The sequence below is a fragment of the Myotis myotis genome, unplaced genomic scaffold, assembly GCF_014108235.1.
Source record: "Myotis myotis isolate mMyoMyo1 unplaced genomic scaffold, mMyoMyo1.p scaffold_m19_p_8, whole genome shotgun sequence".
Classification (NCBI taxonomy): domain Eukaryota; kingdom Metazoa; phylum Chordata; class Mammalia; order Chiroptera; family Vespertilionidae; genus Myotis; species Myotis myotis.
Window position 1 is genome coordinate 57,668,056 of NW_023416390.1, and position 24,337 is coordinate 57,692,392.

General features: G+C 40.6%; 1 protein-coding gene across 4 annotated transcripts in view; it reads left to right on the forward strand.

Annotated features, from left to right (window-relative positions):
- The window catches only part of ACVR1C (activin A receptor type 1C), a 77,124-nt gene extending 53,327 nt beyond the window's left edge, over window positions 1-23,797 (forward strand). For 3 of the 4 annotated variants that reach the window (XM_036320495.1, XM_036320497.1, XM_036320496.1), the window contains 7 exons: window positions 840-1,079; window positions 6,537-6,767; window positions 12,190-12,357; window positions 13,783-13,939; window positions 15,660-15,784; window positions 18,306-18,436; window positions 23,145-23,797. In XM_036320495.1, the coding sequence (XP_036176388.1) occupies window positions 840-1,079; window positions 6,537-6,767; window positions 12,190-12,357; window positions 13,783-13,939; window positions 15,660-15,784; window positions 18,306-18,436; window positions 23,145-23,273 (1,181 nt within the window). In that variant the 3' untranslated portion in view covers window positions 23,274-23,797. The remainder of the gene's footprint in view (window positions 1-839; window positions 1,080-6,536; window positions 6,768-12,189; window positions 12,358-13,782; window positions 13,940-15,659; window positions 15,785-18,305; window positions 18,437-23,144) is intronic. The other variant, XM_036320498.1, reaches the window with a different exon arrangement.
- The last annotated feature ends 540 nt before the right edge of the window (window positions 23,798-24,337 follow it).

Sequence of the window (24,337 nt, forward strand, 5' to 3'; positions counted from 1 at the left end):
GGCCTTCTAGGATCACTCTATCTAAAGTAGGGCTGGCCATCACACTGTCTCTTTCTTCTGCTTTCTTTATCTTCATAGCACTTATCTCCACTTGCTGGGTGCGTGGAACATAAGTATCACAAGAGCAAGGATTTGGTCTCTCTCACCACTGTATCTCCACACCTGGAATGGTGGCAACAAATTATTGCAGGAGCTCACTAATTACTTGTGGCATGAATGAATATGAATGAATATGAATGAATGTGCTCTAAGAATGGGCTGCTGGAAAATGGGGAGAAAATAGGAGAAAAATGTCAAATGCTTAGAGGTTTTAAAACGGATCCCTGCCCTGGCTGGTTTGGCTCAGTGGATAGAGCGTTGGCCTATAGACTGAAGGGTCCCAGGTTATTTCTGATCAAGGGCACATACCTCGGTTGCAGGCTTGATCCCTGGCCCTAGTTGGGGCATGTGTGTGAGCCAACCAATTGATATGTTTCTCTCACATTGATGTTTCTCTCTGTCTCTTCCCCTCTCTCTAAAAATCAATGGAAAAATAGTCTTGGGTGAGGATTAACATAAATAAATAAATAAGCAAAGAAAGAAAGAAAGAAAGAAAAAATCCCCCGTGTGAGTGCTTTCCATGGTCCTAATTCTGTCTCCATTGGCACTTGGCATAGCTATTCCTAGCCGCAGCCTGACCCAGCCTCCTTTCCCATCCTTGTATACAACACAGCGAGCCTTTGTCAACTGTCATCAGTGTACACTGCACATTATTGATGTGAAATGTTGGTGATCACATTTCCAATTTCCAAAATATTTTAAATGGGTTGATTGATGGTCATATTCTTTTTAAATTGCAGCCTCACCAAATGCCCCCAAACTCGGACCCATGGAGCTGACCGTTGTTATTACTGTGCCAGTGTGCCTGCTGTCCGTGGCGGCAGTGCTGAGCATCTGGGCATGCCAAGGTCGACAGTGTAGCAACAGGAAGAAAAAGAGGCAGAATGTGGAGGAGCCCCTCTCTGAATGCAACCTGGTAAATGCTGGGAAAACTCTGAAAGATCTGATTTACGATGTGACCGCCTCTGGATCTGGATCTGGTATGTGCCCGTGGTCCATTTCTTAAGTAAGGAAACTCTTATTTAAATGCTGGAGGCCCGGTACATGGATGTGTGCACTGGTGAGGTCCCTCAGCCTGGCCTGTGCTCTCTTGCAATATGGGACCCCTCGGGGGATGTCGGCTGCTGGTTTTGGCCCGATCCCTGCAGGCCACCTGGGGGATGTGGCTGAAACCGGCAATCCGGGGAGGAGCCCAAGCCTGGGCGCCACACTGCTCCTGCTCATTCCGGCCCTGCTGACCTGCCGCCACTGCTTGGTAGCGCTGTCGTAGAGGTGGGAGAGGCTCGTGGCCGCTGCAGCTGCGCTCACCAGCCATGAGCCTGGTTTCTGGCTCCCATCTGTCAGCTGAGTGATGCTCCTGCTGTGGGAGCACACTGACCACCAGGGGGCAGCTCCTGTGTTGAGCATCTGTCCCCTGGTGGTCAGTGCGCATCATACTGACCAGTCGTTCGGTCACTTAAGCATATAGATAGATAGATAGATAGATAAATAAAAACAGCCCTAGCCAGGTGGCTCAGTTGGTTGGAGCATTGTCCTATACTAGTACACCAGAAAGTTGTAGGTTTTATCCTCAGCTGGGGTGTGTATGGGAGGCAACCAATAAATGTTTCTCTCTCTTCCTCTTCTCTCTCTAAAATAAATAAAAACATATCCTTGGGTGAGGGTTAAAAAGTAAAGAAACCAGTAAAAACAATTTTTAACGAAAAAGGACCCCAATATGAATTCTGTCATTTCAAATGCTTGATCTGGTACATGCTAAGTTTTGACATAGAAGTTTATTTTAGGATTAGAAGAAGAGAAAAAACCATCATGGCCTAAAGAATTAAGTCTTTTCCGTTGGCTTTTGAGCCTTTAGGTATTCAGGTTCTCATTCTGGCAGTCCTTCAGAATTCCTGAAGCATGAAAGAGTCTCTCTGCTCTCCCCTCTCCATTATGATGAGGAAGAAAAATTGTTGCTCCCCTGGTAATGGTTCATGTGCACAAAGGAGTTACTGTATCTAAGGAGCTGAGTTCTGAGCAAGAGAACTCAGTTATGCAAAGTAATGTACTCAGAGCACCTTTCGCTTGTGGTTATGAAGGTCTTCCGAATCTGTAGGTACCCCTGGGATGTGTGGGGGAAGTTCCCAGGGAGCTGACCTGAAATTAAAATCAAGACTATGTTCTTAAAGCACAGAAACGAGATGAAAGGGAAGAGCAGAGCATTGGTGTGCTGGCTTTTGCTGCTGAGGTTGTATGATAATTCTCTTCGTCTTTAATGGAACTCCAGGACCTGCTGACACAACTCAAGTATAGGGCTGTGTTCTAGCCTAAATGAGCCTTTCTTGTAGCACAAAGCGTCTGAGGGCTTTGTGGGTTTCTGGTGATAGAGCGGAGTTTCCCCTGTGATCACAAACTCCCGGAGGGGCAGCAGGCTCCCTGCTCTCATGTACACGTCCAGAAATCCTGTCAGCATGCGGTGTTGCTGAAATGTGGACTAGGGTGAGGCTAGGTGAGCCATGTCAGACGCCCCTGCATCTCCCCTTGCTTTGGAAGGATTATTAAGGATGATGACCCCAAACATATTTCAAGGAGCACACAGATAGGCACAGTTAACAGGGGTCAACAAGAGAGAGGCACTGGCATCTATATGAGCTTCATATGTAATATGATATAGCTATGGACTTACCACAGAGTCCAGAAAGGAGAGGTCTGATCGTGTCACCCAGGGAACCCAGGTAGTTGGCTGCTTCTGGGGCAAGATTGCCTGCCCTCTCACTGACGAACATCTCAACGTTTACACCCTCCCTGCACAGATTAGGTGGCGTATGTCTAGGGGAGGAGCGTTGGCAACGTGTCTCCAAACGACAAAGTTTATAACACTGAAATCCAAATCAAGTTATTGGCTAGAAAGATGGTATTCTTTCTTTAAAAGTAAAACTTGTAAAAAATAAATAAATAAATAAATAAAAGTAAAACTTGTGCAGTTCACTACTTTTTTCTTCCTTGAGTATTACATTTTGGGGCCCATTGTGCCCTAATATTTTGAGCGCTGGCAACAATGTACGCACAGAATATGTGCACAGAGAGCTCTGATTTGTGCCAAGTTCCTTGGAACCTTAAATAATTTCTTCATGAGGTTCAAGTGATTAAATAACCGTCTACTTAATTACCACCCAGACATTTCAGTTCACCCGTGTTAGGTTGAAATGTGTATTTTGGAGCAACTCTGAATATGTTTAATATGACCAAGGATTTTTCTTTCAAATCAACGTTCTGGAGATTTTATAACTGGAGACTGTATATTTAACAAAGTAGTCATGAGCCAGGACATACAATGAAAAATTAACATTCAGGTTTTTTTTCTCCTTCTGTGCGTCTTTAAACCCGAGTCTGGATTTATTGACTGCTGGACTCTCTCCTTTTTTGGTTATCCTAAAAAGAAAGCTGTAAGCGTACTGTGCAGGGATGACTTTTGTAATGCAGAATTCGAAAGAGCCTTAGGCATGTTCCCCTAGGCCAGCTGCGTATACGTCCTTGGCAGTGACCACTGGCTAACGTAAGTGAGGGCAGCACTGCCTTTCATAAGCAGAGCTGGTTTGTCTGCAGCAAGGCTTCTGCCACAAAAGCTCCCCCCCGCCCCCCAGCAGAGGGGATTGGCGGTTCTGCTTCTCTTAATTGGCTGGTGACCTTAAACGAGAGGCAGCTTTGTCAAGTGCTGAGAAACAAAAATTGTGAAACTTATCCTTGACCTGGCCAGGGACCAATTTCAAAGAGATGTAATGCCCGCGAGAGAGGAGCATGGACTGCCGTGTTCCTGGGCTGTCTCTGAGAGTGGACAGTGTCTCGGTGGCTTCTAAGAGACTGGATAGGCTGCTGCTTTGCTCTCATGATAGAGCACTTCTGACTGACGGTGACATGAGGTGCCATGTTCCATTAGACAGGCATCCGCTCCTGCAACCCCCGTGAAAAAGAATAAAATGAACCAGGAGGAGGAGCAACATCCATGTATCTTCAAAGAAAATCTCTAAGTGGACAACCCAAGAATTAGATTATCTTGGGGGGCTGCTTTGAATGATACCGAGGGAACTTTCATTGAGTTTTACAGTCTCAACTTAATTGCTGCACTGAGTACCTTAGGTCATGTCTTACTTTGTCCCTGGTGTGTGGCACTGATTGGGTGCTTGATCAGTTTTCAATTTGAAAGCATTGGCTTATCTAGTTCTCTAACCAAATATCGTTGCATTGTTGTTGGTAACGATTGTTGGTGGTGATGTTTTTGTGAGTATGTGTGTGCATGTCGGGGAAGGGAGGAGAGAGATTGAGGTTGAGATTTGGCTTAATAATTGTTAGTACAACTTTTACTGTGTGTGGTCAGATGGTAAAACTGACTGTAGCCTACAAAAATAGCCCATATAGTTTGCTGCTAGCAGTCTTCCCAGCAGGGGAGAAATGCATCTTATCCACTAAATGGTGAGAAAGCAAGAATCTGGACTGAAGACCAGTGTTTTAGTTGTAAATCTGCCTCCCCATTAACAGCTTATTCCTGGGCCACTTCGTGATTACTGCGGCCCCCCATTTTCTCTTTCCTAAAATGAATAAGGGGAACCAGATGATCTAAGAAGAACTTTATGGCTGTGGGGCTTTTTGACTAATTGTTGAGACCCATAATAGCAAACTTACAGTCTGTGCTTATGTAGCCATAGTGGGTGGTTCTCATGAGGCTGAGAACATGTGAATACACCTTGGCTCATCTCAGGAGCAGAGGCGAGCCCTCCGGAGCTTGCGCGGTTGTTGCTCTGAGGGTTTCCCCACTATCAAGCACAGTGACAACAACTGCGCATGACTCTCTAGATTAAATTCTACTGTAAACTCTTTATCTGTTTTCCTCTAATTATAAGAGTCATATACCTGCTGTAGAAATTAAGAAAATGTACAATATGAGAAAGAAGCCTATCATAGTTCCCTTTGATGCCACTAAATAGAAGTAGCATTTAGTATATTTCCTTTTTCAGCCTTTTCCCTGTGCATAGTTTAAATAGCTAGGTACACTTACTTAAATGGATAGAATTTACTGTGCTATTTTATTTAACGCAGCAAAAGCATTTAACCGAATCATTAGGACATACCTCTTCGTAAGCAGCATCATTATTATTGGCTCTGAGTAATTTGACCTAAGACATGATATTAAGGACTAACTATTACTGAGTGTGTAATATGCTAGATACTGTGCTAAGAGCTTAACATGCTTGCTAATTCTCATAGTATCGCTATGAGATGAGGGATACCATTACCTCCTGCTTTTCAGACAAGGAAGCCAAAGCTTAGAGAAGTTCAATAACTTGCCCATGGTTACCACGTGGCACAGCTGAAATGTGAAGCCAGGTTTTTCTTATTTGTGCTATTAATCTCTGCACTATCTATAATAATAAAAGCATAATATGCTAATTAGACCGAATAGCCGAACGACCTTCCGGACATCATTAAGGACGTCCTTCCAGACAAAGCCACTGCGGCGGGGGCTGAGGCAGAGGCAATTAGGGGCAATCAGGCAGGCAGGCAGGCAGAGTGATAAGGGGAGATAAAAAAGGCAGGCAGAGTGGTTAGGGGCAATCAGGCAGGCAGGCAGGCAGGCAGGCAGGCGAGCTGTTAGGAGCCAGCAGTCCCAGATTGCGAGAGGGTGCAGGCCGGGCTGAGGGGATCCCTCCTTTCCCTCCCACCCCTGCACGGGCCTCTAGTATTTAATAATTTTCTATTATCAGACACCTTTCCTTATTTTTCCTGTAAATAATAATATATTAAACATTTTGACAGAAATTTTGCAATTACATTGAATCTTTGGGATAGAATTATAGAGGTAGAGTTATTGATTCAAAGAATCTAAATATTTTACATGTACTTAGAATATATTTTCTTTGATGTCTTTTTTTCTGCAGAAAATATCCATTTGATATCTTCTATCATTGCATCTTGCTTTTAGATAACATGATTATCTTACTTGATTGTTGAATTTGATTCTTCACTTTCCAATTTTAATTTGTTTTAAATTCTCAAAGAATTCTTTTGCATTCTCAGTTGTACTAGGAACCAATATATTTTATTTTAAAGGCTAACAGCATTTCTTATACTTTTGTGTACTTAGTACTCTGACTGGCTTTAATGTACAAATCAGGGAATTCAGCAGCAATTTTAGAATGATCAGACATCTGTAGCAGCAGGCTATGTCTAAGAAATTTGTATTTGTGAATATGAGAAGAGAAATCATATTAAGAATTTGGAATATGTTTTTAGCATGCTTTGACATTAAAGTTTTGGTATAAAGGTGCTTATTTCTTCAACATCAATAAAATTATTAAAGTGCTTAAATGTTGGCCTTTTTATGTGAAAATACCGGTCATTCTGACAGCTCTTTTCTGGCACTTACTGCTCTTCACCATCCGTCCCATCTTTTCTTTGGTTAGGGTTACCTCTGCTGGTTCAGAGAACAATTGCCAGGACGATTATCCTCCAGGAGATTGTAGGAAAAGGCCGATTTGGTGAGGTCTGGCATGGAAGATGGTGTGGGGAAGATGTGGCTGTGAAAATATTCTCCTCCAGAGATGAAAGATCCTGGTTTCGCGAGGCAGAAATTTACCAGACGGTGATGCTGAGACACGAGAATGTCCTTGGTTTCATTGCTGCTGACAACAAAGGTATTTTCAATCTAATTGGTTTCAGCAAAGAAAGTGTTATGTCTATTATCAGATGAGAATAAATCATCTTTTTATTTTAATAAAGTCTACATAAAAGTCTAATTTCTTTATTGAGAAAAGAAAAAATCCTTTCTCTTCTTCATCGATACACGTGCGTAACCATACGGATAAAGCAGGGCAAAGGGCAAACCTGTCATATGAAATGATGATGACACTGTAGCCAGGTTGACATTTTAAATATTTGATGACTGGTGAACTTCCCAATCAGATCAGAAATTTCAACTGGAACAGAATCCTGGGAGAATCCTGCCATGCTGGTTTTTTATCCCTGTGGTTGGTGCATCATGAAGAGATCTGGAGGCATCTTGGTGGGGGTAGGGGTTGGGGTGGGGGTTGCTTTGAGTGTCCAGGGGAAAGGAATGTCACTGGGAGTTTTCAATAGTAGCTCTTAGCTAATCAGGACAGAAATATTTCAGTATTTTGATAATTGATACAAATGTATCAATGAATGCTAGTTGAATGTTCACCTTTGCCAGGACTATAGTTTTCATCTGTGCAACAAGCTTAAACTCCAGGATGCAAGCTTTCTGTGACCATTATGGGAATGGCGGCAAGCAAGACAATTTCAGTGAGATTTTCTATTGATGTACTTTGAGTATGATTTATATCTTGACCTTTAACATTAACAGCACCAAACAGTATCACTTTTTGAGTTTTGTGGAACAAGACAGAGCATCAACTTTCTGGTATTTAAATAATACTTAAAATATATTGTATATATCCCTGAGCAACCAGGGACTGGATATAAAGTTTGTAGATTACCTATGCTCTCTTTTCTTTTTTTGCATAGCTTTTGTTCATTTAACTGTGCATTAGTTTCCTTAAAGGGGAACAGGGAACAAAGGTGAGCATATCTCCAGTCCATTGGTTTTTATTCGATTCAGTAATACATAAAGAACTTTGGGAGGTAGAGATTGTAACCTCTAGCTAAAAAAAAAAAAGATTATCTGTGGATATCAGGTACCTACCAATACCTACAAAAATTAAAAATCTATGATTATTTTTATATAATACTAGAGGCCTGGTGCATGGATTCGTGCACTGGTGGGGTTCCTCAGCCTGGCCTGCACACTCTTGCAATCCGGGACCCCTCGAGGGATGTTGGCTGGCCTGCAGGGATTGGGCCGAAATCAACAGTCCAACATCCTCGGAGGGATGTAGTAGTGTGCGAAGTGGCAGGCAGCCGTGGAGGAGCCTGAGCCTGGGCCGAACACCACACTGCTCCCGCTCATCCCGGCCCCACTGCACCTGCCACCACAGTGGCTCGGTAGCACTGTCTTGGAGGCGGGAGAGGCTTGCACCGCTGCAGCTGTGCTTGCCAGCCGTGAGCCCGGTGTCTGGCGCCCCTTGGTCAGCTGAGCATGCTGACCACCAGGGGGCAGCTCCTGTGTTGAGTGTCTGCCCCCTGGTGGTCCATGTGCATCATAGTGACTGGTTGTTTGGTCGTTTGGTTGGTTGCTTAGGCTTTTATATATATAGATAATCAGGATCATGAACGTATCCATTATTAATTACATGGCAAAAGAGAAACTTAGGTTATTATACATTTTGGCTATGATTACATTTGCTGATGATTTATCTTATCTGATTTGCTAGAGAAAAACTGTGTAAAGCCAAGATGAGCTTTAAAGAAAGATTCTTCCGGGAAACTTATATGCTTACTAGAGGCCCAGTGCATGAAATTCATGCAAGGGGCTTGGCCCTCGCAGCCACAGTGGCTTGCCTTGGCCCTCACAGCTGTGGCTTCATCCAGAAGGTCATCTGGAAGGATTTCTGTAATGTCGTTCTGCCGTCTGGTCTAATTAGCATATTACGCTATTATTATTATAGATATGCATAGCCCCTGGGCACAGACAACAATGTGGTGAAGGCCTGGGAGGGGTGGGTGCCAGGTGGAGGTGGTCAATAGGGAAAAAAAAAACGTGACATCTGTAATACTATCCTATATAATAAAAGATTAATATACTAAGTGTCTGGTTGTCCAATCGGCCATTCAACCTATCAACGCATAATATGGTAATGATATGCTAAGGCCACTCAACTGTTCTCTGTGACGTGCACTGACCACCAGGGGGCAGACAGTTGACCAGTCAACCAGTCGCTATGATGTGTACTGATCACGAGGGGGCAGATGCTCCAACCTGTAGGTTAGCTTGCTACTGGGGTCCGGCCGTGGAGCCTTCCCGCATCCTTCCCCGGCTGGCCAACCTCCCACATCTCTCCCCGGCCCCAATCATGCACCAGTGGGGTCCCTCGGCCTGGCCTGTGCCCTCTCTCAATCTGGGACACCTCAGGGGATGCCCGAGAGCCAGTTTAAGCCTGATCCCTCAGGCTAGGCCGAGGGACCCCACTGGTGCATGAATTCGTGCACTGGGCCTCTAGTCAACAATAAAGATAAATTAAAAAGAAATAAAAGATTCTTTCCAAATTCTTAACTACATATTCTTTGAAAATATATCCAGCCTATTGAAAATGAAACATTTCTTGTTAAGCTGTTAAGAAATTCTTTTCCTTCCTAATGTTGAGTTAAACTACCTACTGGTTAGATTAATTAAAATGTGGTGAAAGCAGTAATGACTTACAGTTATACTAGAGGCCTGGTGCACAAAAATTTGTGCACTCGGGGGAGATGGGGATCCCTCAGCCCGGCCTGTGCCCTCTCGCAGGCTGGGACCCCTCGGGAGATAACGACCTGCTGACTTAGGCCTGCTCCTGGGTGGCAGAGAGCAGGCCCAATCCCTAGGTGCAGCCCCTGGTCGGGCTCAGAGCAGGGCCGATTGGGGAGTTGGGACACCGCCCCCTGTCACACTCAAGGCAGGGTCGATGGGGAGGTTGTGGTGCCACCCCCTGTCACGCATAGAGCAGGGCCCATCAGGGGGGTTGGGGCTCCGTACCCTGTGACGCACAGAGCAGGGTCAATCAGGGGGTTGGGGAGCTCCCCTCTGTCATGCACAGAGCAGGGCTGATCAGGGGGTTGAGGAGCTCCCCCCTGTCACTTACAGAGTAGGGCTGATAGGGGAGTTGGGGCACCGCCCCCTGTCACACTCAGGGCAGGGTGGATCAGGGGGTTGGGGCGCTGCCACTCTCACACTCAGGGCAGGGCTGATGGGGAGGTTATGGTTCTACCCCGTCACACACAGAGCAGGGCCCGGGGGGGGGGGGCGGGGGTTGGGGCGCCACACCTTGTCACACATGGAGCAGGGCCAATCAGGGGGTTGGGGCGCCGCACCCTGTCACACACAGAGCCGCAGGGCGATCAGGGGGTTGGGGAGCTCCCTCCTATCAGGCACAGAGCAGGGCTGATCAGGTGGTTGGGGCGCCTTCCCCTGTCACAAACAGAGCAGGGCGGATAGGGAGGTTGTGGCCCCGCCCCCTGTCACACACAGAGCCACAGGGCGATCAGGGGGTTTGGGCGCTGCCCCCTGTCACGCTGATCCCAGTGCTGCAAGGCCTCGCGGCTCCGCTGATCCCGGTGCTGGGAGGCATATTACCCTTTTACTATATTGGATAGAGGCCTGGTGCATGGGTGGGGATGGCTGGTTTGCCCTGAAGGGTGTCCTGGATCAGGGTGGGGGCCCCCACTGGGGTGCCTGGCCAGTCTGGGTGAGGGGATTATGGCTGTTTTCAGCTGGTCACACACCCTTCAGGGTGGGGATCCCCACTGGGGTGCCTGGCCAGTCTGGGTGAGGGGCTGAGGGCTGTTTTCAGGCTGGGACTGAAGCTCCCAACCGCTCCTTTTTTTCTTTTTTCTTTTTTCTTTTTATTCTGGGCCAGCTTTAGCCCTGGCTCCAGCTCTGAGGATTCGGCTTCGGCTTCTGAAAGCAGGTATCTGGTTTGTTTCGTTTCTATAATCGAAACTTTGTATCAACTCCAGCTCTGAGATCCCGGCTAGCTGAAAGCAGGTTTCTGGGGTTTTGTTTAGCTTCTATATTTGTTACAATGTTTCTTAAACTGCAAGCTCAGAGGATGGCAAGGCAGGCAGGAACGTTGGAGTCCTCCGTCACTGAAGCAAGCAAGCCTCATGTTAGTTTCAAGCTGCCTAGCTTCCGGCCGCCATCTTGGCTGGCAGTTAATTTGCATATCTTGCTGATTAGCTGATGGAAAGGGTAGCGGTCGTACGCTAATTACCATGTTTCTCTTTTATTAGATAGGATGGATCATCTTGATGGGCTAATTTAATCATGATGTTTATTGGATTATAAAATAAGAAAGTTCATTTGCACAAGAAAGATCATTCTTGATTTTCTCTTCTTCAGTTACTGGTCTACCTCTGTCAGTGCCTTCCTTGTCAGTAGCTTTGTTCCTAATTCCAAATGGTCTGTAACATCACTTTCATCATCATGCATTTTTGTATTTTTTGCAACACTTAAAGTTCCACTTTTTAGTCAACTGTCTGACAAAGACATTGATGTGAGAAGGCAAAGATAGCCACTGGTGTTAAGCTGGGAGAGAGGTGAGAGTAAGGGTTAGTTTTATATAAGGTCAGTTTAGTAGTAAACTTTATGATGTTATGCTTATTTTTTTCATTGCTAGGAAGTGTTTTCACTACCAGCTTTGGAAATTAAATGCTTGGATAAAGAGGAGCTCTTGTACTTAACACTAGGTAGAAAAAGTCCTTAGCAATGATTTTTTTATAGTTTTGTTTCTCTGAGCATTGGAACTGGTCAAGAGTGCCCAGGGCTATTGTAGACACTTTATCCTGAAAGCTAAAGCTAGCTCTAGGGACTATAATACCTAAAGAAGACTTAGGCTGTTTTTTTATTCTGCTAATAATCTTTTATAAGCTTGATTAGCTTTTGGTTTAATGGGGGAGACTATTTGAAAATGTCTAGTTATTGTATTTGGCTCTTAATATACAATATTTGGGGGGAAATCATCAACTTCATATTAGAAAGGTAAGTGATATTAGCATTCTTAGAATGTTAGAGCTCCTATGGCAGTACGAATACTTTGTGTAAATTTTTTATATTTCTATTTTTTATTGGTACAATGTTTCTTAAAATCTCAAGAGAAATTTATAACACAACACTGAGCCTAAATGCATCTCTCAGTAGTTTCTCCTATAATGTGGTTGCTATCCCTGGCAAATATCAAGGGAATAAGAAAGTTGTTCAGTTAGAATCACTGCCTCACAGCTTCCTATAGCTATGATGGGGAACATATAACAGGCTGTAATATATCAACATCTTCAGGAACTCATTGAGACTTTTTACTTTACGAATTTGAACCGTCAGCATTATCCATGAAGGAATTCACTTTGCTTTGTTAACAATACAGATTTACTAGAAGCACTGACATTTGTTAAAAACTCTTGGCTTCTTTTTCAACATAGATTTACAGCACCCCAATTTTTTCCTGTTAGATAATGGAACTTGGACCCAACTTTGGCTTGTCTTGGAATATCATGAACAGGGCTCCTTGTATGACTATTTGAATAGAAACATAGTGACCGTGGCTGGGATGATCAGACTGGCACTTTCCATAGCTAGCGGTCTGGCCCACCTTCACATGGAGATTGTTGGTACACAAGGTAGGTATTTTATTTCCCGGTTTTTCTCCTTAAATATGAAGATAGGAACACTAAGTTGTATTGTATTTACTTATTTTTGTTTATCATCACCTCAGAATATTTTTGCCATTGATTTTTTAGAGAAAGTAGAATGGAAGAGGGGGAGAGAGAGAACATTGATGTGAGAGAGACACATCGATTGGTTGCCTCCCACACACATCTCAACTGGGGCCAGGGATCAAACCTGAAACCCAGGTACATGCCCTTGACCAGGAATTGAACCCATGACCCTCCAGTCTATAGGATGATGCTTTACCCACTGAGCAACACTGCCCATGGAGGAATACTACATTGTATTTTAGTGTTTAGTTGTATTTTATTTTATTACAGTTAACACTAAAGGTACTTTATAAAGCTGAAGATTTTGTCATGATAGAACCAACTATCATCTACATACTTGTCATTTTGTATATCATCCATAATAACATTTCTTTTCTGTTTACTGAATTAATAGAGAATTGGCTCTAGAAAGTCATTAGTTCAGTCAGAGTACTGGTTCTCCAATTTGGATTCATGATCCTTTTGATTTCTTAAAAATGATTGAGGACTCCCCAAAGTTTTTTTTGCCTGTGAATTATATCTATTAATATTTACTGTATTAGAACTAAAACTGAAAAATTTAAAAAAACTAATTTACCTAAAATAACAATAATTATTTAACCAATTAAATATTAGCATAAATAACATAATTTTTAAAAATTCACATAATTTTTTTATAAGGCAAAAGCCAGTTTAGTAAAAATTACGGTTTTGTTTTACATTTCTGCAAATATATTTAATGACTGGTGTAATGTCTGGATTTTCATGCCTGTTCTTCATTCAATCTGTTCCAACATGTTGCTTTGTTTGAAGTATGGGAAGAAAAGGTGACATCGCACAGACATATAGTTGGAAAACAGTCTCAAGGACCCCCAGGGATCTCCGGGCCACATTTAAGAACAGTTCATCTAGGATCTTAGACGTTTGAAACTTGTTTTGTAAGAGAATATTTGCTGTGTTTTCATGTGTACATAGCAGTGCTAATTCTTTCCTATTCATTCAGCAAACATATCTGAGTGGCTACTAAATGTGACCTAGTGACCTAAGCATTGAGGGCACGGTGATGACTAAGACACAATCTCTGCCCTTATGCAGTGTATAGTCTAGCTGGGAGAGGCAGATAATTAAACATATATATGAATAAGTAAGACATATGAAATAATGATATGAGCTATAAAGAAGGCAAAATGGGGTACTCTGATGGCGAATGACTTGGGATGAAGAATAGGTGGTCAGAGAAGACCTCTTTTAGGCGACATTTGAGCCAAGTCTTCAAAATAATTCCTTTTGGAGAGATTCAGTCCTCAGTAATGACAAAAGTGAATATTCTTGTCTCATCCTTCACAGGCAAACCTGCCATTGCTCATCGAGACATAAAATCAAAGAATATCTTAGTGAAAAAATGTGAAACTTGTGCCATAGCAGACTTTGGATTAGCTGTGAAGCACGATTCCATACTGAACACTATTGACATACCTCAGAATCCTAAAGTGGGAACCAAAAGGTAAGCCAACTTACTTTGGCAACACACTAAGTCTTAACGACTGTCCCGTACACATGAATGTCCGGGATGTGTGTAGGGACGGGGGCAGAGTTCCAAATGGGAAATCATTAGGCCCAAGAAAACAAAAAAGTCTTCTCTGGGTCACTGAGAAATGAGTGGCACAATGGTTATAAAGCAAGGGGAGTTGGCATTTGGTCTTACAGAAAGTAGCCATTTGGCCAGTGGAGACGCTTGGTGAAGGAGATGGTGGTATATTGTTTTTAATGTGTCACATTCTGAGAACATATTTTCCTACAGAAAAGAGGAAAACAATGTCCCCCAAAGCCTTTATACCTCACAAATGAACTGAAACTCAGGGCTAGTTCTACATGCTCAGATTCTAAACAACAGATACTTATCTATATAGTGGACGTGAGAGGTGAGGACTGTGCATAATGCTTACATATATGCACTCTTGTGTTCTCTCAGTTTTTGAAAATGTTCTGTAACAACTTCTGCATTTACCCATAGTTGCATTTAACCTTAAGTCTCCCAAATTGATGATGAGTTCGGACACAGTTCCCACATTCAAGGAACAGAATCTCTGAGAGTTAAGAGCGGGCTTGATATTATCAAGTATACCACACATGTGTAGGATGGCCCCATTTGCAGTGGGATGTCCGGTGTTTTCTTGTTGTGGCCAGCCTGTGACCATGGGGTCAGCATGCTTCATTTCCTTTTATTTGTATTTCAGGCTCTGTGCCCCTTTGGCATCCTCCCAGGTTTCTTAACCTTGAAATGAGAAACAACCCAAACATTTCCTGGAGCTGTTAAAGGCCCTTGAGAAAGGAGAATTTCTAAGCTGGCATAGTCGACCTCCAGGCCATAATTGAGAGTCCAGGCCAGTCCCTCTGAATCCTCCACTTGGTTCCTGGGAGACTTGAATGAGGCCCCAGAAATACTTCAAGACAGTTTATTCAGACTGGGCAGCCCTATGGGGCCTCCTTTCTTTTCCTTATAAAAAGCGAGCTTTGACTTTTGCCCATAGTACTGTCCCCACATTAGGGGCTCTCAGGGGAGCCTTGGATGCCAGGTTTCCTGGGATCTAAAACTTTTAAAAGAGTTTGGGAGCGTGTTGCACCCTCACCTGCAAACTCTGAGTAGTTCTCGAAATCTCCCTAGAACAGCTCCTAGGCTCAGTCAGGTCTCAGAAACCGTATATTACTTTGGGTTAGTCCTGTTAAGATAAGAGTGTCATTTTGTTGGAGCCAATATAAAACGTACTAGTATATGTTTCTTGGAGCCAGTGTGTCCATTCAGAACAGATTGTTGTGGGACACTGCTGAGCTCTGTGCTGGAGGACTGGGCCCACCATGAATAAAACCTACTCTTTGCCCTCAAGGAGCTTTCCTTGGCAAGGAGCTACTGGTGGAAATGGAGTTTCGTCTCTCCTATTGAGTGTTGTGCTTACTGAATCCCCTCCGGCTTGTGCTTTCCAAGCATTTGGCTCCTGGCACACATGCTTTAATACCCCTCGTTCTATTAAAAATATTTTTTAAATGATGGTTGAGTCAATATCTGTATTATTTAATCTTATTCTGTTATAGTACAGTGGTTCAGATCCACCTGTAAAACCGATGTAAGCTATCTTCACTTATATTTTGTATCAGGATTTAATAAGATTGTTTTACTGGACTGCTATAAAGCCATACACAGAATCTGACATGTGCATGTTTTGAAGGTATATGGCCCCTGAAATGCTTGATGATACAATGAATGTGAATATCTTTGAGTCCTTCAAACGCGCTGACATTTATTCTGTTGGTCTGGTTTACTGGGAAATAGCCCGAAGGTGTTCAGTTGGAGGTAAGATGTTGGGCATATTCTTTCTGTCTGCTTTTCTTTGAGGTTCTGAATACGATATATGATGTTCTTTTTTTTCTAAGCACTATATTAAATGATTTCTTACTAGTTAAGAGAATACCTATTGGCATATATTATAAGTGGCAAAAGTAGAGTGTCCTGCACATAATGGGAGATTTTATATTATGATTACCGCTTATGTGGGGGTGACAGTTCTCCTGATAATTCTGATTTTGGTAACAATACTTAGCGAAGCACTTGAAATTTTTACTCGAGTTTGTATGCCATTAGCTATATCCCTATTTTATACCAGAAATGAAATCCAAAGAAGTGAAATGGCTTGCCAAGGCCACAGGACTTGAAATGAAGTCTTCTGATTCTCAGACTTTCCTTATTCTTTTCTTTCCTGTGATGAGGAATGTGTGGGGTATAAGGTGGAGGTCAGAGGTGAGCCAAGGCTAACTCCTGACTCTATTGCTCCCAGCAGTTTAGAGATGAATAATGAGAGGAAGAATTTGAGAGAATGAAACCCTACCAATGCAGTCTGATGGGACTGTTTCATCAGTGGGAGAAAGTAAATACTGGGATTAAATGGTTTAGAGTCTTATCTTTCGAGTGAGACAGATTTAGGGCTAAACCTTGGTTTAACAACTTCCTGAACATCTGACTTTCAGCAAGTTACTTGGTATCACTTTCCCCAATTGTGAAATGAAGAAATGAAAAAACGGACCCCACTGGCTTGGAGGATGTAATGGATTAATTCAGTTAATTGAGGTGAAGCTTTTAGCACAGAGCAAACTCAGATAAACATTCAATGAAAGAACTGTCCTTATTTAACCACTACCAACTTTTTGCATTTTGTATTGATCTCATTTTACCTCACATCAATCTCATTTAAAAAAAAGAGAAAAACTTAAAATTGTGTTTGAATGAGGAAACATACGTTCCCCCTGTATTCACTGACAAGATAATAAAACATTCAGAAAGATGAAATTATTTCTATAAGCACTGTAACTACACTGGAAACACTGAGCCTGTGGCTGAGTTCCAGATCTGCCACTAATAGCTGTATGACCTTCAGCAACCTCGCGACTCTCTTTGTGCCTCAGTTTCCTTGTTCTGTAAAATAGGAATAATATAGCACTTTCTTTAGTCAGTGGTTTTGAGGAATGATTAGTTAAAACATCTAAAGGGCTTAGAACAGTGCTTGGTAAATATCAAGATTCAAACATATTTGCCGTTATTTATATTGATATTTGTCTAGCTTTGCTTTTTGGTTTTTGTCCTTAAATTTTCTTCACCTGTCAGAATAGTAATGTACTATTAACACAATTTGAAGTTCATTTTCCAATATTATGACACATCTTAAATGTTTTAAATTAAAAGGACTGTAGTTAATTCAAATGATTTTATCAGGAAATTCTTGAATTTAAGTACTAATCTGATAACTAAGGTTTAGTCTTTGTCTAAGTATTTGAGACTCTTTACATATTAACCTTCATGTTAAACCATCCGTCTTCAAATACTTTGCTTACTTCTTTGGAACATTCTTCCTTATAGAGGTTCTAAAATTCAAATGTAAGAAATTCAGCTCTTAAAAGATTGCCTAACAATTTTTAAAAAATAAACCTATTTTATTTTGAAAAAGTTATTTAATAGAGAAATATACTTCACTCATAGCAATAAGGCCATGCTATAAATTTTACAATTAAATGTTATTTTTTTCTGAATTGCACAGTAGAATGATATGTAAATAAAAATTTATAGACTTTTCATAGTATAAATTATATTTTATATAACAAAATTATATAAATTTAATATATTTACATGAAATTATATATAATATGTAGTAAATAGTTATATAATAGTATTATATAAAATAATTATATAATTTTTGTCTAAAATTTATGTAATTATCAAGATTACATAAATTTTTATGAAGACGAAGGGATCAGTTAAAGAACATATTAAAAATAGCCCATGGACACAGACAATAGTGTGGTGAGGGCAAAGGGAGGAGAGTGGGGGTTGGGTGCAAGTGGTCAGAGGGGTGGAAATGGTGGACATCTGCAACAGTGACAACAAAAAATTTAAATAAAAAATTTATAAATGTATATAACTATTCAACCGAATACTTTAAACTTATATATTTAATTTTTTAAAAATATTTTTATTGATTTCAGAGAGGAAGGGAAAGTGAGAGAGAGATAGAAACATCAATGGTGAGAGAGAATCATTGATTGGCTGCCTCCTACACGCCCCACCCTGGGGATCGAGCCCACAACCCGGGCATGTGCCCTGACGGGGAATCGAGCTGTGACCTCCTGGTTCATAAGTTGACGCTCAACCACTGAGCCACGCCAGCTTATATATTTAATTTTATAGTGATGCATAATTTTAATAGACCTGACTTTCTAGTTTCCCATGCTACCATTTGTGCCTAGAAGACTTAACTAATAAATTATTTCAAAGTAAGCATCTTTATTATTCACACTGGGAAATTTAATGTGCAAATTTCTTATAGGAATTGTTGAGGAGTACCAGTTGCCTTATTATGACATGGTGCCTTCAGATCCCTCAATAGAGGAAATGAGGAAGGTTGTTTGTGATCAGAAGTTTCGACCAAGCATCCCAAACCAGTGGCAAAGCTGTGAAGTAAGCCTAAATTCTTATGTATGTTTTTTCCTATTGTAATTGTGAGGTAAGTATCAGGGAGGATTTTCACAGACCATATAGTTCTTCTCTTTTAATCTAGGCATCCCATTCATTTCATATATGTAGGTTTATGTCTTTGATGTTATTCCCTTTAGCTGTAGTATGTACACCTAATGCTAAGTTATGGGGCAGTAACAATCCCAGGTTAGGCAACTTTCAACAACATCTGTGCTCCCTGTGGTGATTCAGAAATCCAGGTGACTTTGATCTTGGGATGCTACCTCAATGCATAATTTTTAGGTGTCTAGGCCAAGAAAAGAGAGGAGCTAGAGCAGTGGTCCTCCGGAATGAGGCCCAGAAATCAGGATTTTAAAAAGATCCCCAGGTGATTCAAATGTGCAGCCAAGGTTGAGAACCACTGAGCTGGAGAGTCACACACTGGCTCTTTAATGATTTGGCTCCAAGTGACTCACATCCCTTCCAGAACCTGGTCCCATCTCACAGGAAGGGGCCAGGAACCGTGGGGAGTGAGGCATATGGGGGTACTCAATGTCTGTGCCACACAGAGTATTGCAATTTCAGTCACCCTTTTATTCCATAAATTATTCCCAATCCCAAGCCCTGCAGAAGCTTGAGTGTATTCTCTTTCCTCAGAAAAGCTTCCTTTTCTGGCAGGGACAGTTGTTGTTTATCTCTTAATCCCCAACCCCACATGCACTAACCATCATAGAGGAGACACACAATAAGTGGTTATTGCAATGCTGGTTCTGCCGTACCTGAGGATACTTTTCTGGCTCCCACAAAGAGAAAGGAGGGAAGGTGGGGAAAGGCTGTAAACCATCTCCCCCATCCCAGTTATTACTGTATATCTTCTGCCATACTTAAATGTAATGCTTGAAGTCTTTTTGTAAGTTGCATGTTTTAATTTGGCTTTGTCATAGGCATTATTTTATACAGTTGCTTCCCCCCCCGCCCCCTATGCTTCACTCAGCTCTTTCTATTGAAGGCAAGACTTACGTCTTGGTGTTTCTATGTAGATAGCTTACCTATGTACTTACTGTAGAGGTAGAATTTGAGGCATTTATAACCAAATTGAAATTAAAATTTTTCTTATGTTAATAATTTCATATATACGAAAGAATAAATGTCATATCTGTAAAGTTTAATATGTAATAAAAAATGAAAAGCAGAAAATCCAGTACCAAGTTTTAAAAATGGAAAATTTCCAGCACCTAGGAATATTCTTTATTCCTCTGAGGGGTTTCTGTCATAACTAATTATTTATTGCCTTGCTTTTCTTTAGAATTTTGCCATATATATATATCTCACTTACTTTTGAATATTGTGAAACTTATTAAGTCTCACTGTAGATTCTTCGTAAATTTTTTTTACTTTCTCTTAGAAATTTATCTCAGATCTGTTCCTTTTTACATCTGTGTAGCATTTCATTGTATGAACATAGCACAATTTCTTTAACCACTGTACTGTTGATTGTCAGATCTGTGATTTTTCATTTTTTTTTAAATAATGCTGCTATGTATGTATGTATCTGTGTGTGGAAAAATTCCTTTAAGGTATTAAATTATAGACTCTTTTGGAGTGTCCACATATATGATTATGTCTCCAAATAATGAGAGTTTTGGGACCAGTCCTCATGCCTTTTCCTTCTTTCTATTGCACTTTTGAGGATTGCCAGTGTAATGTTGCCTAGAAGTGGTGATAGTGGATATCTTTGTTTTGCTCCTTAGAACTTTGTATTTTCTACACTTAACTATGATGTTTGCTGCAGTTTTTGTTTTTAAAAACTTTAATTAGGGTAAATAAAAGCTAACTTTTATTTGATAAAATGTGAGGTGATTATATAGCATTTCTTCTTTAGTCTCTTTTTTAAAAATTTAGTAAATTTATGGGGGTGACATTGGTTAATAGGATTATGTAGGTGGCAAGTGTGCATTTCTATGATACATGATCTGTATATTGCATTGTGTGCCCCCCACCCAAAGTCAAATTATCTTCCATCACCATATATTAGGCATCTCTCCACCCCAACCCCCCTCACCCTCTTCTCTCTGCTAACCACCACACTGCTGTCTGTGTTCAGAGTTTCAGTTTTATGTCTTACATATGAGTGAAATCATATGGTTCTTACCTTTTTCTGACTAACTTATTTTACTTAGCATAACATTCTGAAGGTCTATCCATGTTGTTGCAAAAGGCAGTATTTCATCTTATGTCTGAGTAATAGTCCATTGTGTATATGTACCACATATTCTTTATCCAGTTCTCTATTGAAAGACACTTTGGTTGTCTCTATTTCTTGGCCACTGCACTCCCAGAATAGACCTAATAGTCATTTTTTATGTAATCAACTTTGTATATTGCTGATACATACAATTTTTGTCTATTTTTGCCCAGTATTTTAGTTCTATCTTATTTTGTTTTAACTCCATGTATTAGATATTGGTGTGATCTTATACCATTATTGTTTGTTTAGACTTATGAACATGTTTATAATTTTCTTTGTTCAACATTCCTTCTTGGCTCTCCGAGCTTTCTTCAAAGGTCATTTTCTTACTTTCTAATGTGCATCCTTTGACCATATTTTATTTAAATTGTTTTTTGTTAGTGAGGATCTAGTGGTTGTAAGCTCTTTCAGCATTTGGGTGTCTGAGAAAGTCTTTATTTTGTCCACAATCTTAAACAAATAGAATAGTTTACCTGAGCATAAAAATTTAGGTTCAGAGTTGTTTTCTCTAAACACTTTAAAGTTATTATTTCACTGTCTTCTGGTTTCCTTTATTGCTATTGAGAAGGCATCTAATTTGTATCTGTTTTGAATTAATTTTTCTTTTCTTCCTGACTACTTTAGTGTTCTGCAGTTTCTTATGATGCATTTGGTCTTGATGTCTCTTGATTAGTCTTGGTTGGAATTTTTGGACTTTCTCATTCTGATGATTTGTAACTTTCCTTGATTCTGCAAAATTCTGAGCCATTATCTCTTCAAATAATTTCTCCTCTCATTGTCTCTATTACTCCTTTTTAGAAAACTCATTGGATACCTGTTAGACCTTTTATTTTACTTCGCTGTTTTTTTATTCTCCCCTATTTTCCATATTTGTGTCTTCATACAGCAGCTCTCACATTTATCTGCCAGTTCATTAATTCTGTCTTAAGATGTATCAAATTTGCTATTTAACTCACCCATTTAGTTATTTTAATGGTCATGCCTTTTCTTTCATTGTTTTGGAGAGAGAGAGAGAGAGAGAGAGAGAGAGAGAGAGAGAGAGAGAGAGAGATATGAGAGATGAGAGAGACATCAATTAGTTGCCTCCCACACATGCCCCAACCAGGGATTGAATCTGCAACCCTTTGGTGAACAGATGATGCTCCAATTGACTAAGTTACAGTGGCCAGGGCTTAATGGTTATACTTTTTATGTCAATAAGTTTTTATTGATACTTTTCTTTTTAAAATATGCTCTTGTTTTATACTTATAGTTTGAATTTCCTCTACTTTAAACAAATTATTTTATATATTTATTTTACATGTTATATCATTTAGTTCTAGCATCTAATGTTTCGATGGGTCTGACTTTACTGCTTCTTGTTTCATTGACTCTTGCTTATGTTACTTTATTCCCTCACGTGCTTGCAAATTTTCATTATGAGCTCAGGCTTACTGCAACACTTTAAGACTTGGGTTTGATTTTTTAAAAAAAACGAGAGCTAAGAGTTAGACAATTTTCTTTACAAAATTCCTTCGAAGTCTGATTTATCCTTACACTCAGAACTTCGCAAGCATCTTGCTCTGACACCTTCTGGGTGCTTCAGGCTGTGTTTCCTCTCTCACATGTGGTCCATCAATTCTGAAATTCTGCAGTGAGATCAGCAGATGCCACCAGAGCAGCCACGAGGCTTTAGTGGCTTCTTGTATCTCTCTGGATTCATGCAGTCTCGTTATCTTCTGCTGGGAGTATTTATTTTACTTATTTACCAATTCACTAATACTGATTTTTTAAAATCAGAATTTTTAATATTTCTATTTAGATCATTATTTTATTGTGGCATACTTTACGTATGCACAAATCTTGATATATAATTTGATGACCTTTTTAAAAATGTATGCATGTGTGTGCTTACCACCAGATAAATATATGGTAAATTTCTAAGCCTTCCCATTTCCCTTATATTTTTTTTTATCATGTCTCTTTTTAGAATATTTTAAACAATAGCCATTCTACCATACCCCCAGGAATCAATGGATGAATTTTCAATTAAAGGTTAGCCTCTGCCTTAACTGGTTTGGCTCAGTGGATAGAGCATTGGCCTGTGGACTGAAGGATCCCAGGTTCAATTCTGGTCAAGGGCGCATGCTGGGGTTGCGGGCTCGATTCCCAGTGGGGGGCTTGCAGGAGGCAGCCAATCAATGATTCTCTCTCATCATTGATGTTTCTCTTTCTCTCTCCCTCTTCCTCCCTCTCTAAGATCAATAAAAAATGTATTTTTAAAAATAACCTCTGTAAAGTAAATATACATGTGTGTGTGTTGACAAGATTGTTGAAGAGGTTTGGTCCTAATCTCCTTCTCATATTATTTTTTATTTACCATTTGTTCATCAGAGCTTAGCATCAATTTCTGGGTTTGTGGTTTTGCTTCTCATGTACTGTGTTTTGTGTGAGTAAAGTCTTTGGTATCTTTCTCTCTTAAAGGCACTCCGAGTGATGGGGAGAATAATGCGCGAGTGTTGGTATGCCAATGGGGCAGCCCGCCTCACTGCCCTTCGTATTAAGAAGACTATTTCTCAACTTTGTGTCAAAGAAGACTGCAAAGCCCAATGATGATAATCATGTTAAAAAGAAATCTCTTGCAGCTTTCTTCCCCCATTTTCCCTCTTTATGTGAATGTGTTTTGCCTTTGTTGTTGTTGTCTACCTCAATGATAATGCAGTACAGTATTTAAGTGTGCAAAGGCAGCATGAAAAAAATAACTCACATCAAGCCGGAGTTGACTTTATCCAGTCTTCATGTTGTCTAATTTTATTTTGAAAAGCAACACATCAGCTCATGTATTTAATAAGAAAGATACTGTAAAGGTGTAAAAAATAAGCTATATAAAATAATAAGCATCATTAAGGTTTTATTTTACTTGAACCAAGAGTGCATGAATGAATGGAGAAAAATGTGTTGAAAAAAAGTGAGATGAAAACAGTCATTAAAAATATAAACTAGAATATGTTATGTCTAATCAAAATGTAACATTATTCAGTCTATGGCAGTGGTTCTCAACCTTCCTAATGCCGCAACCCTTTAATACAGTGACCCCCAACCATAAAATTATTTTCGTTGCTACTTCATAACTGTAATTTTGCTACTGTTATGAATCATAATGTAAATATCTGATATGCAGGATGTATTTTCATTGTTACAAATTAAACATAATTAAAGCATAGTGATTATTCACAAAAACAATATGTAATTATATGTGTTTTCCGATGGTCTTAGGCGACCCCTGTGAAAGGGTCGTTCGACCCCCAAAGGGGTCACGACCCACAGGTTGAGAACTGCTGGTCTATGGTGTTCTCTATTTTTTAAATTAAGCAGGATCTTTAAAAAAATAAATGTTGCTCCAAATTTAGTATACAAAACAGAGAAGTGGAGCTTCTCAGTTGGAAGGTGGAAGTGAGGTCTGGGTCCCAGTGACTTGGTCCCCCAACCCCTACCTTTCCCTACTCTTCATAATCCAGCAGCCCCTGAAGCAAACAGTTAGAAAGCCACTGAAATTGTTACTTCCTCTCATTTACAAAAGAGATGCTTGACATCTGGAGACATGGAGAAATGTCTCAAAGTCACACCACTAGTGGGAGAGCTGGCTCTAGGTCTGAGCCTTGGGACCATCCACACTG